Source organism: Periplaneta americana, chromosome 9 (assembly GCF_040183065.1).
Source record: "Periplaneta americana isolate PAMFEO1 chromosome 9, P.americana_PAMFEO1_priV1, whole genome shotgun sequence".
Classification (NCBI taxonomy): Eukaryota; Metazoa; Arthropoda; class Insecta; order Blattodea; family Blattidae; genus Periplaneta; species Periplaneta americana.
Genome location: NC_091125.1, coordinates 5926775 through 5940506, shown reverse-complemented (window position 1 = coordinate 5940506; position 13732 = coordinate 5926775). Strand labels below are relative to the sequence as shown.

The window sequence follows — 13732 nt, the reverse complement described above, 5'->3', positions numbered from 1 at the left end:
GCTTACCTCATCTTTATTCTTCACGATGGGAAAGTCAATTGGCACAGGAGATTCATCAAATGTCATCTCTGATTTAACATCATAGCTGTGGTCCATACATTCCGACTTTATTTCAGTCATGTGCGGATCTAATACATTTTCTTCCTGCAACACAAAGTACAAAATAATTATACATAATATAATATATACACCTCTGATAAAGGTTCTGGCTGATATGTACATCTTTATCAGGCATTACATCTCATTTACCGATATGTGTCCGAGGAAGAACAATTGTTTATATACATCTGAAGTCTGATTAGTGTGGTATGTATCTAGTCAGCAATGTATGCAATGGAGGGGGAAAGGGACTGGCCACCCTACCCCATTATCTCCTGACGTAGTTGCCTCATGAGTGATGTCTTGTTGGTGTCACTTGTGGGGTCCACAACTGTCTTCGGACAGTTGACTCAACAACAACAACAAAGAACATAATATTGTGACAGCGACGTGAGATTCGAACTCACGACCAGCGTCCCGCAAGAGAGAAGATCGCGCGGAGCACTTTGGGATGGCGCGCGGCGGAGAGGGGAAAGGGCCAACGCGGCGAGAGAGTGGAGAGAGAGTGCTCGCGCATCTGGTGCTGGTAGAGAGGAGAGGGCTCTGGATTTTTCTGGAGTGCCATCTCTAGAGACGCGTGGAACTTTCGAGGCTACGTCGCTGTGGTTATAAATTAAGGACGCGAAGGAACGACAGCAGTTTTCAGTTGATTAGTCAGCCAGTCAGTGAGAAAGCCAGAGCAAGCAAGCCAGTCTTGTGTACCGGAGTTCGACTCGAGTGTGCGTCCGCATCTGCGTCAGCATCCGAAGGCCTGAGTTCGAGTGCAGTGGACCGCAGTTGGAGGGACCTGAGTTCGAGTACAGTGAACTGTCTCTGGAGGTCTGTGGTTCGAGATACTGTGAACTCGAGTGACTGAGCTAGAAGAACTGTGAACTGAGAACTGATAGTTCTGATTTGTAAATAGTGCTTTGTAAATATTAGTTAGGATTAACAGTTCATTGTTGTTCGTACTAGTCCAAGTAAATTGTCATTGTCGTCGGTGGAGTGCTATAACGAATACTGTGTTAAGTGAAAATCCAATTGTTGACGAGAGCGTTTAAGGCGAATTGTAGAAAGGAATTATTGTTGTGGCGAATAAATTACTTTGTTGTTACTAATAAAATTTACAATATAATATAATATCTTGTTGTTCACGAAATATCGTGCCTGTTTCTAATGTCTCTTCAGTCTATTATCAAATCCTGATGTCAATGTATCCACGTATACAAACTCCTGAGTCAGTAGTGATGTAATTTGTATGAAAAGCCTCGTCTAGTTTTATTATTGCCAATTCTATCATTTGATTTACCGAAGCAGTTGGACATGAAGACATGAGTAATTCTTCGTTCCCAAGTAACTGTCAGTGTGAGGATGCTACTGCAGAATAGAGGAAGATGGAAAAGGAATTATGAAGTATTCTTTGTAATTTGTGACTTAGCACATAGTTTGGTGACAAGAAATACTCTTCAAAAATGTGGAGTTTTGCTAATGAACTACTTCAGAAACAAAAATTAAAATAAACACAATTAAATGTATTTTATAAACTCGTACAAACTAAACGTTTAGCCACCTACCTTGGGATGAAGTGAGAGCGACCACTATTTCATAATGGATTTTCAATTAAATTAAAAGCAGACATGATAAAAATTATCAGCGGGCATGAAATCATCAGAATGTAGATGATTTAGTGAACGTTAACCATTGCAGTTTCTATGACAAAATTGGGGTGGATAAGATTCAAGAAAGATAAAGGATGAAGAAATTGACAGCATGAGGAAAAATCGTATCCCCTTCTCACTTGAATCTAGCCAATACAGAAGAGAAGGAAAACTACCAACCAACTCAATTCATATACGTACTGCACTCACCTCAACTTCACTTTTCAAGACGGGAAAGTTACTTGACACAAGAGATTTATCAAATGTCATCTCAGTTTTTACATCATAGTTGTGGTCCATACATTCCGTTTTTATTCCAGTCATTAGAAGATCTAATCTATTTCCTTCCTGCAATACAGAAAGCATAATAATTATTATGAAATATTCCATATGTAAACAGTTCTTCAAGCAAAACCGGCGACTATTTTTAATGTCTCTCCACTCTATTATTAAATCCCGATGATAACGGGAGCAAGTGTACGCAGTCCAGTCACTATTGACATAAGTTGTACAAAATTCCTCACAATGCAGCATGTAAAAGAATAGTTACAAGATGATATTGTTTTGTTCAAGTACATGCTTACTTCCTTCTATATTTCCACAAAAAAATATATTTCAATTCAGAAAGACTGTTAAGTTTGTTAAAAAAACCTATACCGGTACATGTGGAACGTGTTTTAAATTAATTTAATTATTTTATTAAATGTTTCTTCTGAGAGTAAACAGTGGCAGAAAATAGAAGAGTTGTCTTAAATTTTGATTTCAGCAGCAATTATCTACGACTTCTTACATCTCTCATTATAATACTACAGCGAGACAAGTTAGAATGGAGGCTATTTAATCTGTAACTCAAAGCTATGACCAAGGTAACAAATAAAAGAGTGCCATGTTTTGAGCAGCAACATCTCCTTGCTGATGAAACTAGTAGCAAGCCATCACAACGTTTTCTTCCAGTTAGAGAACAGAATTTGTTAACCACTATATGATACCGCAGTCCACCAGCATTCTGATGAGTTTAAGCAACTATAACCCTAGATCATAAAAGTATCAGATGGCTCAAGCCTGTACTAATTTTGGAAACATGTGGAAAATAACGGACGCTATGCGCCGCCACTGTCGAGAAATGAACTTGCCATAACCAACACTAGATGGCAGAGTAGCTGAAAAGTACATAGAGTAATACGACTGTGAAAATATTTCATCACAGTCTACTATATACAGTCACGAAGCTTGAGTTTTGAGGGTGCTAGAAACAATACACTGTGACGGTACTATTTTGCATTGCCTGTAATGAGGCGATATTAGCGATCCTAGTGGTGAGCAACTATCTAATGCTTGCATATTTACTACGTATTGAGCTTCGCGACTGTGTATACTAGACTGTAAATTTATGTTATGCCATCTGCGAATTTCTTTCTCATTGTTAAATGTGAGTTTATGTTACAATAAGTCTTTGGTGTGTCGCTAAATTGTAGCATACAGAAACCTGTTTTACCCAAATTTTTCAACACACTTAGATGACATTTTGGTACATGACTAACATAATGTTGTTTGCGTTCAATATACAATCTGTCATCATTTGACGTACGATATCTAATTGTTTTTAATTTTCATTATACGAATACCTCACTAAAAATAATTATCACAATATACTACAAGGAGCAAATTTGTCTGTGTTTGTTGAATGCACATCATGATGCTCACGAAAAGGAACTAATATATTTTGTGTGCACAATATTAGAATTTTGGAACGACACTCCTCGCTTAACACCACGTGAGGAGTTGTGCATACAGATTCTCTAGATGGTCTATCAGATGAAGAGATCCAATTAGAGCTGGCGGAACAGTCCGTGTCCAAGGCTTACCGTTTAATACGGAAGCGGGACGGACGGACTGAACCCCTCAGCACAGTGTTTCTGACCTTTGAAACGTCTCTCTTGCCAGAATATATGTTTGTTGGGTACGAGCGTGTCCCTGTGCGTGCGTATGTGCCGAACCCAATGCGGTGCTTTAGGTGCCAACGGTTCGGACACACGCAAAAACGTTGCACAAACAATATCATCTGTGCAAAGTGCGGAGGTGCAGACCATGGGGATTCCCCATGTACTGGCGCCGAGCACTCTGTGAATTGTTCTGGGGACCATGCTTCAAATTCTAAAAACTGCCCAAAGTATATGCTGGAAAAGACGATTCAAGAGCTTCGAGTCCGGGAAAATATTAGCTTCTTTGAGGCACGTAAGCGTATTTTAGATAAAGAAAAGAAGGCAACTGAAAAGTCCTATGCGTCTGTACTGCAGAGAGCAACAGAGGGAATCGATGCCACCACACAAACGCCACCTATTACAAACATACCTGGGAAGCGAATTGAGATCGCAACCCAGACATATGTAGACGCCGCTACTCAGACTGCTGTGTCAGACGACACTTGTGGACTTGACATCAGGCCTTACGTCCCTAAGAAATTTATTGCTATGACAGCAGAGAAGGATTGTAGGATTAGTAGAACACCAGAACGTCGCACTCCTAGTTCGGGTGGCAGGTCGAGATCACGTTCTCGATCACGTCCTCGATCAAGATCGCGATCAGGACTGCGACGAAATGCAAGTGAGTCGCCGGAGTCGAAGACAAAGCAGTCGCAGGCAAAAGCATCTTCCCATAGAAAGGAAAAGAAGAGAAGTTCCCCTGTTAAGCCACCAACATGATATAGCTCCTCTTGATGACTGATATTGTACAGTGGAATGTGAACGGTGTACGCAGCAGATATACAGAACTACAGCAATTGATGTATCATGAAAACCCTGCTACTTTATGTCTCCAGGAGACACACCTTCGGCCCGAAAACTCCCTAAGTATCTCGGGATACTACGTTCACCGGTACGAACACCTTGCCGGTATTCGTGCCAACGGAGGTTGTGCTCTCCTATTCCGCCAAAGTATCTTCTCCTCTGTTACCAACATCAACAGCCCACATCAATGCATAGCCGCTCGAGTCACTCTACCTTCCATCCAGTTCTCAATAGTATCTGTATATATACCCCCAGACACACCTTTCACAGTGCATGACATTGAAGACATTTTCTCGCAGGTACCTGCTCCATATCTGGTAGTGGGGGACTTTAATGCATCCCACCACTCATGGGGCTCAAATTCCGATGATGACAGAGGAAAAAAAATAGCAGAGGTATGTACCCGTCTAAATCTTGTTACCCTGAATTCAGGGGAAGCAACACATCTCTCCTTAGCTTACGGTACATACTCCATGATAGATATCTCCATTTGTAGCCCAGTTTTGTCCACGCATTTCGAATGGCCTGTGATTCACGACCTACATGGTAGTGACCACTATCCCATTCGAATGCGTATGTCCGCTTTACGTCCGGCGGAATCTCGATCTCCAAACTGGGCTCTTAAAAAGGCGGACTGGGTCGGATTTTCGGAGTCCATATCATTCGATGATAACGGACATGAAAATGTGGACTCCGTAGTTGACCATTTCTCAAATGTGGTTATAAAGTCAGCGGAATTATCTATCCCCCGGTCGTCGTGCAGGCCAAAACGCTTCTCTGTCCCCTGGTGGACGGATGCCTGCAGAGATGCAATCCGTGACCGCAAACGTGCTTTACGCCAATTTGAGCGCCATCCGACCCAAGAATATTTTGTCCAGTTTAAACGTCTTCGAGCCAAAGCTCGTCGCATTGTGTGCTATGCTAAGAAGACGTCCTGGACAAATTACGTCAGTTCATTGAAACACAACGTCCTAGCTAACACCATATGGGACAAAGTCCGTCGAATAATGGGGAAACGTAGTTCTGTAATTCCGGGCCTTCTATACAATGGAGCAACGACCACCAGTCCAATAGACATTGCTGAAATATTTGCTACCACATTTTCACAAATAAGCAGCTCAAATAATTATGACCCGGAATTTCTGAAAATCAAAGATACTGCAGAAAAACGAAAACTAAATTTTCAATCTGACAACACTGAAGACTACAATGCACCGTTCACATCCGAGGAGCTGGAGGCGGCACTAGACACATCCCCTGACACCTCCCCTGGCCCTGATAACATCCATAACCGCATGCTTCATCAACTTCCACCAGCTGGAAAATCCTTTCTTCTATGTACAATAGAATCTGGACTGAGGATGTATTTCCATCTCCTTGGCGTGCTGCCTTTGTAATTCCAGTCCAAAAACCGGGAAAGGACCCTGATTTACCTGGCAATTACAGATCAATCTGTCTCACCAGCTGTGTGTGTAAGGTTATGGAAAAGATGATAAGCAAACGCCTGATGTGGGTACTCGAATCGGGAAACCGATTATCTAACATCCAATGTGGTTTTCGCAAGCGCAGATCCGCCGCACACCATCTTTTTCGGCTGGAGACCGCCATTAGAGATGCTTTCCTCAAGAAGGAACATCTTGTGGCGGTCTTCTTTGATCTAGAAAAGGCTTACGATACCACGTGGCGTTATGGAATTCTGCAAACTCTGCATGACTGGGGACTTCGTGGCAGTCTGCCAACGTTTATTGCGAAGTTCATGGCAGAGCGGTATTTCCGAGTTCGAGTAGGCACCACACTTTCTAACGAACATCTCCAAGAAAATGGCGTTCCGCAGGGGTCTGTATTAAGTGTTCTTCTTTTCTGCATTGCGATCAATGGCATTGCCCACTGTGTAGGTAACCGAGTATCTTCTCTCTTGTACGTTGATGACTTCAGTCTATATTACAGTTCCCGATACCTCCCATCTATCGGTCGACAGTTGCAACTGGTCATCAATGTGCTATCGGAGTGGTCTCTTCGCAATGGCTTTAAATTCTCCACTCAAAAGACGCAGTGTTTCCACTTCTACAACCAACGTGGACTCCATCCACATCCTGAACTGCGTCTTAATGGAGTGGAGTTGCAATATGCAGACACTGCGAGGTTTTTGGGCCTTATCTTTGATTATAAATTAACGTGGGAGGCGCATATCCGTGATTTGAGAAGGCGATGTGAAAAATCAATAAACATTTTACGCCTTTTGTCAGGGGTTCGCTGGGGTGCAGACCGCATAGTGCTTTTACGTCTATATCGTTCTCTTATCCGTTCAATGCTGGATAATGGCTGTTTTATCTATGGCTCAGCAAATAAATCTAAGCTACGTTTCTTAGACACTATCCATCATCATGGGATACGACTCGCTACAGGTGCCTTCCGAACGAGTCGGATAGCGAGCCTGTATTGTGAAGCGGAGGAACCATCACTGTATCGACGACGTAATGTCCTGTTGTGCTCATATGCGGTTAAACTCCGCTCGCAGCCTGAGCACAATTCTTTCGACTCTTTCCATCATTCGTCTCTTTACGGCCGATACAGTGAAAATCCACGGAGACCTCGTCCAGCAGGTGTGCGATTCCGTGAACTGCTCTCTGAGCTCGACGTCGATCTACCATCCGTTCGCACACTAGAATACACCACCACTCCATCGTGGATTATGCGACGTCCCATGTTTGATGTAAGCCTGAGCCAAACTTTTAAGAATTTTACACCAGCTTTTGTTTATAGACTTCGTTTTAGTGAACTTTTATCCCGATATCCAAATTATTCTTTAGTTTATACTGACGGATCCCGAGTAAATGATTGTGTCGGTTCCTCCTTCGTTGCAAATGGACAGTTATTTAAATATAAACTGAGCGAATATACCAGTGTTTTTACTGCAGAATTATATGCTTTTTAAAGAGTTTTATTGTTTTTAATTCGAGAACCTCGGGGCAGATATCTAATCTGCTCCGACTCTTTAAGTGCCATTCAGTCTTTGCAGTCTCCCTATTCAGAGGATCCCCTTGTGTTAAGAACTCAGCAGCTGTCCCACACACTCCTAAGCTCTGATTGCGAGATTGGAGTAGTGTGGATTCCTGGCCATGTCGGAATTCGTGGGAATGAGGCCGCAGATGCTGCAGCCTAAGATGGTGCCACGAATGGCACTCTGGTATATTGGCGCGAGAGGTGGCAAGACTTACAAAACTATTTGAAATGTAGAATATGGTGGCAATGGGAAGGAGAATGGTCAGCGCAAGAGGAAAACAAATTACGAAGAATAAAGAATACTGTTCGAGTTTGGGATTCGTCCACAAGAGCGTCACGACACGAAGAAGTTTTACTCACCCGGTTGAGGATTGGCCACTGTTATCTGACACATGGCCATCTGCTACGTGGCAAGCTTCAGCCGGAGTGTGATCTATGCCATGTTCCACTTACGGTGGAACATTTTTTATTACATTGTAGAAAATATGACCGTGTCCGTCGGCAATATGGAATTCGGCCGACTCTTCGTGACGCTCTTAGAAATTATTTTAATTGTACAAATGCAGTCCTGAGATTTTTATCGAGTACTGGACTTGACAGGGTAATTTAGTTTCTGACCCGTTTTAATTATCCCCCGGACCCTTTACATCCGGAGGTTACACTTGTTATTTAGTATATAAGTTTTTTAACAAACTTGACACTCGGACATTTTACATCCGAGTATTTTAGAAATACGCCAGATAACTTATTTATGGTAGCATTTGTATTGTTATTTTGTCTCTTTTTAAATACTAGTTAAGGTCAGATTTTTATAATGTTTTATGCATCACCCTGTTGAAACTGCATTTGTATACCTCGTTTTAATCGTGACTTTTTTAGTGCTTTAAGCATTCTGATTATTGTATAGTCTCTGTTCTGTAAAGAATATTAGATAAGGGCGCAAATAGCCATAGATGCTGACGCGCCCTTTTTAAACCCCACTAACTAACTCTAGCGACCTCCCTTTTCACCTGGCTCCAAATTAGTTCTATTGCATTATACTGGCAATGATAAGGTGGGAGTGTTATCATTTCATGCCCCATTTCATTGGCCAGCTGATAAAGTTCATACATTTTCACAGCTTTAAAGGCAACACTTTTTCCAAAAGTTCTGTCTTAATTTCTGAGGGAGAAACACTAACACCTCATTCACTGATTTCATATTTTTTAGAGGATGTATTTGGTGTTCTATTAATGCTAACGGAATGGAATGGAGCACTGTCCATTATAATTATACTCCCTTCCTATAGATGATTTAGAAATCTGTTTAAGAACCAATCCCGAAATGATTGTGCCGTCATTTCTTCGTGATAATCACCGGTTCTCTTTGATCTGAATACCCATTTACTACCTGGAACGAAATCTGTTTCAGCTGATCCTACATGGCAAACAATAAGTCTACCTCCCTTTCCTAAAGGCACTTTGAGACCTCCATTACTATTTGAGTCTTGCCAAACATATTTCAGAGAATAATTTTTGTTGACTCACGTTTCATCAAAGTAAAATGTGGGTCGAGAGTCACCTGATGATCTGATCATGTACATTTTGCGCAGAAACTTCAGTCTTGCGGCAACAATATCATTCCGTTCCATTAGATATTTTCCCTTATCATTGGTGTTCCTGTAGCGGAATCCCAACCGATTCAATAATCTTTTAGAGGAAGAAACTGAACCTGAGTATTATTTTTTTCTAAGCAGTAGGCCTACGGTTAGTTTGTCAGCTGTCGGAAATTTTCCGTTATCGTGAAAGTAAAAAATTGTACGTCGCACAACGTCTTTTTGGAAGTTGTCTAGATTTGTAACTCTTTTAGGAACATTTATATGCTTTCTAGGAGAATGGAACAATTTATCGGCGCCCTGTGTTTGCGCTCTTTTAACTTCCCTGCATTCACGGGACACTGTAGAGCAGTAGTGTCAGAGTTGTAAGCTCCGAAACCGGTTGTGGTGCTAGAGACGTCCAGTCGGAGCGTGAACTAGCTTATGTCTGTGGAAGCACCGAAGCACGCAACGAGTTATAGTGGAGCGCTCCGCTCCGTTTAGGCTGTATCTGACAAAGCTCCTGTAGGGACACTTAAAGAACACGCCTCGGCAGTTAGTGCTTGACATTTTGAAAAGTTAAGATTTTTACGCATTTCTTTAGAATAGTATTTCCTAAAGAAATTATAAACACCAAACACCATTTTCCGAATTTTACTGCCATATTCACTCGATACACCATTCCCACTTGTACTGGGCTCACTAAGAGACATATTAATTGTTTTGAGAATGCCAAATTGCCAACACACGAAAAAGATATTACATTACACTTTCATATACCGTACTTTAAACAGAGCCAACTGCACACAACACCATCAGAAATCGAACTGACATTTCAATTTAGTAGTCTCTCTTCTCTCCTATTACAAACAGATAACTCTGTTTATATTCTGAAGGGACCCTTTGTTTGAAGCTGTAAGTTTATGGTTCTCAAAATTCTTACATATGATAAACATTCCTTATCGCATCGCAGCTGTATAAACATCGTCCATTACTTCATTGCTGGAAGTCAGCACAAAAGGAATGAGACAGAGGCTACTGTGACGGAAAAATTGGAAATCTTACGAAATTATGATGAAAACAGTAGGCCTACTCTTAATCAGAAACAACTCTCTGATTCATTAGAAATCCTATCATCCACATTAAGGACAATAATAAAAAATCGCGACTTAATCTCTGCAGCTGCGACGTCGGAAGTATGTAAGCGCAGGGAAGTGAAGTGTGATAAACATGAGGACTTGGAAACACGCACACGGCAAATAACTATAAATTACTTTTTTCGAAAGAATTGATTACAGTACATATCATAAATATCTTTGACGTACAGTACAGTAATTACATAATGGAGTAATACTGTATTACCTCTCATGACTCATGTATTTCAATAAAGAAAAATGCTAATAGATACTGTATATTGGTCAAAATTAATATACCCGTCTAATACGCGGTCCCGATTAATACGAGGTTTACACGCGGTCCCTTGAACAGCGTCTTATCGGGGTTTTACCGTATTAACCCATAAAATTGGACACTGGGGGTAGAAATATGATTTTTGTTTCTATGTATTCAGAAAGCATTAAACATTCATCATATATACATGCAGGGTCCCAACTACATACCAATTTTTCCAGCGCACTTGTTATTTGATTTTGAGATTTCTAAGCGGCGACTATGCGGAGGGTCTGCGTAGCCCATATATGTTGCAATCCAGTACTGCCGCTATTGGCTATCGCCGTTAAGCAGACACACTTGCAAACGTCAGGAGGTTTGAGCGCGACTGTAGATCTGCTATTGTTAGGTCGTCCCATATGATCTCTATCCTATATGTTATAACGGGGCTCACTAGTGTGTGGAATAATCTCATTGCTGAGGTTAACGATAGGTTTCGCAGGTCTTTTATCGTGTATGTTGCCCTGAATGCAGCTGAGACGTTTTCCTTTACGTGTATCCTGTATGATTTTCTGTCGTTTGCAAGGTGATACCAAGGTATTTGTATGACCTGGCGATTTCTAAGTTTTTTCCTCTTATTTTTATGCGTTCCTTTCCTACGAGTGTTTTTTTTTTTACGAATAAGCGTCATACTAATCATTTTCTTTTCATCTGAACTATTACTACAATATACGTTTGTGTTTTTATTTTCTCTGTATGTTGTTAAATAACTACTGAACATCGTCTTCGGTTATCAAATTGATCTAGTACCAGTATTCGTTTCATATCAGACGAACGATACCGGTATTGAATTATGTACATAACGTAGGCGAGACATTATCATTCTGCAAAATTCGCTCTGAATGCATTTTTACACAATTTTCTAATTTTCAGCAGATTTGCGATACCCTGTGCGGTTTCTCTGCCGATGCAGAGTTAATTGCAATATACGGTAGGCCTAATACTGTTATTTTTCTAGGCACTTTTATATCCATTCTCTTAAACGTATTGATTTAGATTCTTTACCTACTGTAGTTATTTTGCTCTCTACAAATCATCGTTAGTCAAATGAAATAGCCTATAACAGTTGTTTGTAATGACTAGTAGTAGGCAACCTCAATCCCTCCTGACCGCCTTCCTTACGAATTTCTTTATCACTTTAATCAAATTTCCTTTATACTGGTCCTTAAATTATTGAAACTAGTGCTGAGGTAGTAACGGTGATTTCTGAAATGAAAATCTTTCAATTTATAAGGCTGAATTAAAAAATAATTTTTGTAGCCTTCTTTGTCTTTAATTGGAAAGCTGAGTAACTTCATATTACGACAATATTTCTTCCTTCTTCTGCAGTTAACATAATCGCAGATGGACATTTCTGAATGAATAGTTTGTTATACAGAGACCTTTGAGACAATACTGACACTTTAAGTTCTTTATATAATTCATCTATAAGGGTTAAACTAGCGCTGAGGTAGTTCCCTTCATACTCTGCTTATTCACCTTGCATACAAGAGTCTGTAACAGGTTAGGTTTGGTCAGTGCTGTCATTGTAATTTTTTTCTTGGCCATACACCCCACCACCTGTTTCCTTCCTTGAAATATATTTTACTCTCCTCTCTCAATCTCTCCGATTGTCATTTAATGATTTTCTTAATATTAAAGAAGAAATACAGAAATCGTTTTGCTTTACATTTTAATTGTACAAGTTTGATTTATAGAATACATCATGTAGCACCACCGTAGATGCACACTTGTCTCGATGAATCTTGGAGTGTACAGTAGCGAGAAAATTAATCCGAACACGACATATTTTTACATTTTCTGTCATTGTTGGCCTCACAGCTGCTCATACCGCTTTAATTGACATCTGTAGTACGTGTAATTCCATTGTTCAAGGTCTGTCGTTATTATTTTTTTTATAATATGTAACATTTTCCCTGTCGTTTTGTACTTATAAGCATTTAAGTTGTGTTGTAGACTTAATACTGCAATCCTGTGTACATTCTGTCGTCTTCACAAATGGATACAACTCCACGAAAACGGACTAAAATTATAACTTTAGCAGAGCATTCTTCTATGACACAGAGGCAAATTGCTGCAGAATGACACATCGGTTTGGCTACTGTTAATTCGATCATATAACGATACAGGGAGACTGGATCCATCACACACCAGAAAAAAGGAAACTGTGACCGGAAAAGGAAGACTTCACCTGCAGATGATCGTTTAATTATCAGAAAAGTAAATTAAATCCTAGACTAACTGCTGTCGACTTAACCCGCGAGTTAATGGCTACCACTGGGGCGAATATTCACGTCACAACAGTGCGGTGTAGGCTTTTGGAAGCAGGACGAAGGGCTCGTAAGCCTATTAAGAAGCAACTGCTAACCCCTGTTATGTGCAAAAAACGCTTAATGTGGGCAAAATTACATCAACACTGGAGAGTGAATGACTGGAAGAATGTACTTTTTTCCGATGAGTCTCATTCCGAGGTCCACGGCCACCGTGTTTCTTATGTACGGAAAGGATCCGAAAAAGTAACAGCAGCTTATCTCCAACAAGCACCAAAATACCCCCCTAAAGTAATGTTTTTTTGGGTTGTTTTACACATGAAGGGCTTGGAGCATTAATACATATCAAGGGAATGATGAATTCTGACAAATATATTCACTTATTGGAAACCAGAATCGTACCCCAGCTGCAAAAATCATTTCCGGATGGCAGAGGTGTGTTCCAACAAGACCTGGCACCATGCCATACGTCTCGAAAAACTACAGAATTCTTCAACAAGAAGTATACTTAGGTACTCCCCTGGCCAGGCAACTTAACCGACATCAACCCCATTGAGAACTTGTGGTCAATTTGCAAAAGAAGAACGCAAAAAATGGATTGTTCTAAAAAGGAGAAGATGATTTCTGCCCTCATTGGTCTATGGTTTCGCGATGAAGAAATGAAGAATATTTGTGGGAAATTAGTGGAATCCATGCCAAATCGTCTCAAAGCTGTTATTAGGATCAAGGGAGGCCACATAAATTACTGAGGTATGTCTTGGATCTTTTGTTATCCCGTTTGAGTGTTTTTGCATAAGTAATTACGTTGTTCGGATTAATTTGCACGCTACTGTATATTTGCATCCCTTCTTGCTTTTCAACCATTACACTGGTCAACAATGAAAATGTTTCTTGCTCAAAAATAGCGAATTCTTA

At 40.6% G+C, this 13732-nt stretch overlaps 1 protein-coding gene across 3 annotated transcripts in view; it reads right to left on the bottom strand.

Moving 5' to 3' along the window:
- LOC138705746 (gastrula zinc finger protein XlCGF57.1-like) overlaps positions 1-13732 on the bottom strand; it is a 120007-nt gene that overhangs the window by 43691 nt on the left and 62584 nt on the right. For all 3 annotated transcript variants that reach the window (XM_069834340.1, XM_069834341.1, XM_069834342.1), the window contains 2 exons: positions 1947-2084; positions 7-144 (listed from right to left, as the gene is read on the bottom strand). In XM_069834340.1, coding sequence (XP_069690441.1) covers positions 7-144; positions 1947-2084 — 276 coding nt within the window. The remainder of the gene's footprint in view (positions 1-6; positions 145-1946; positions 2085-13732) is intronic.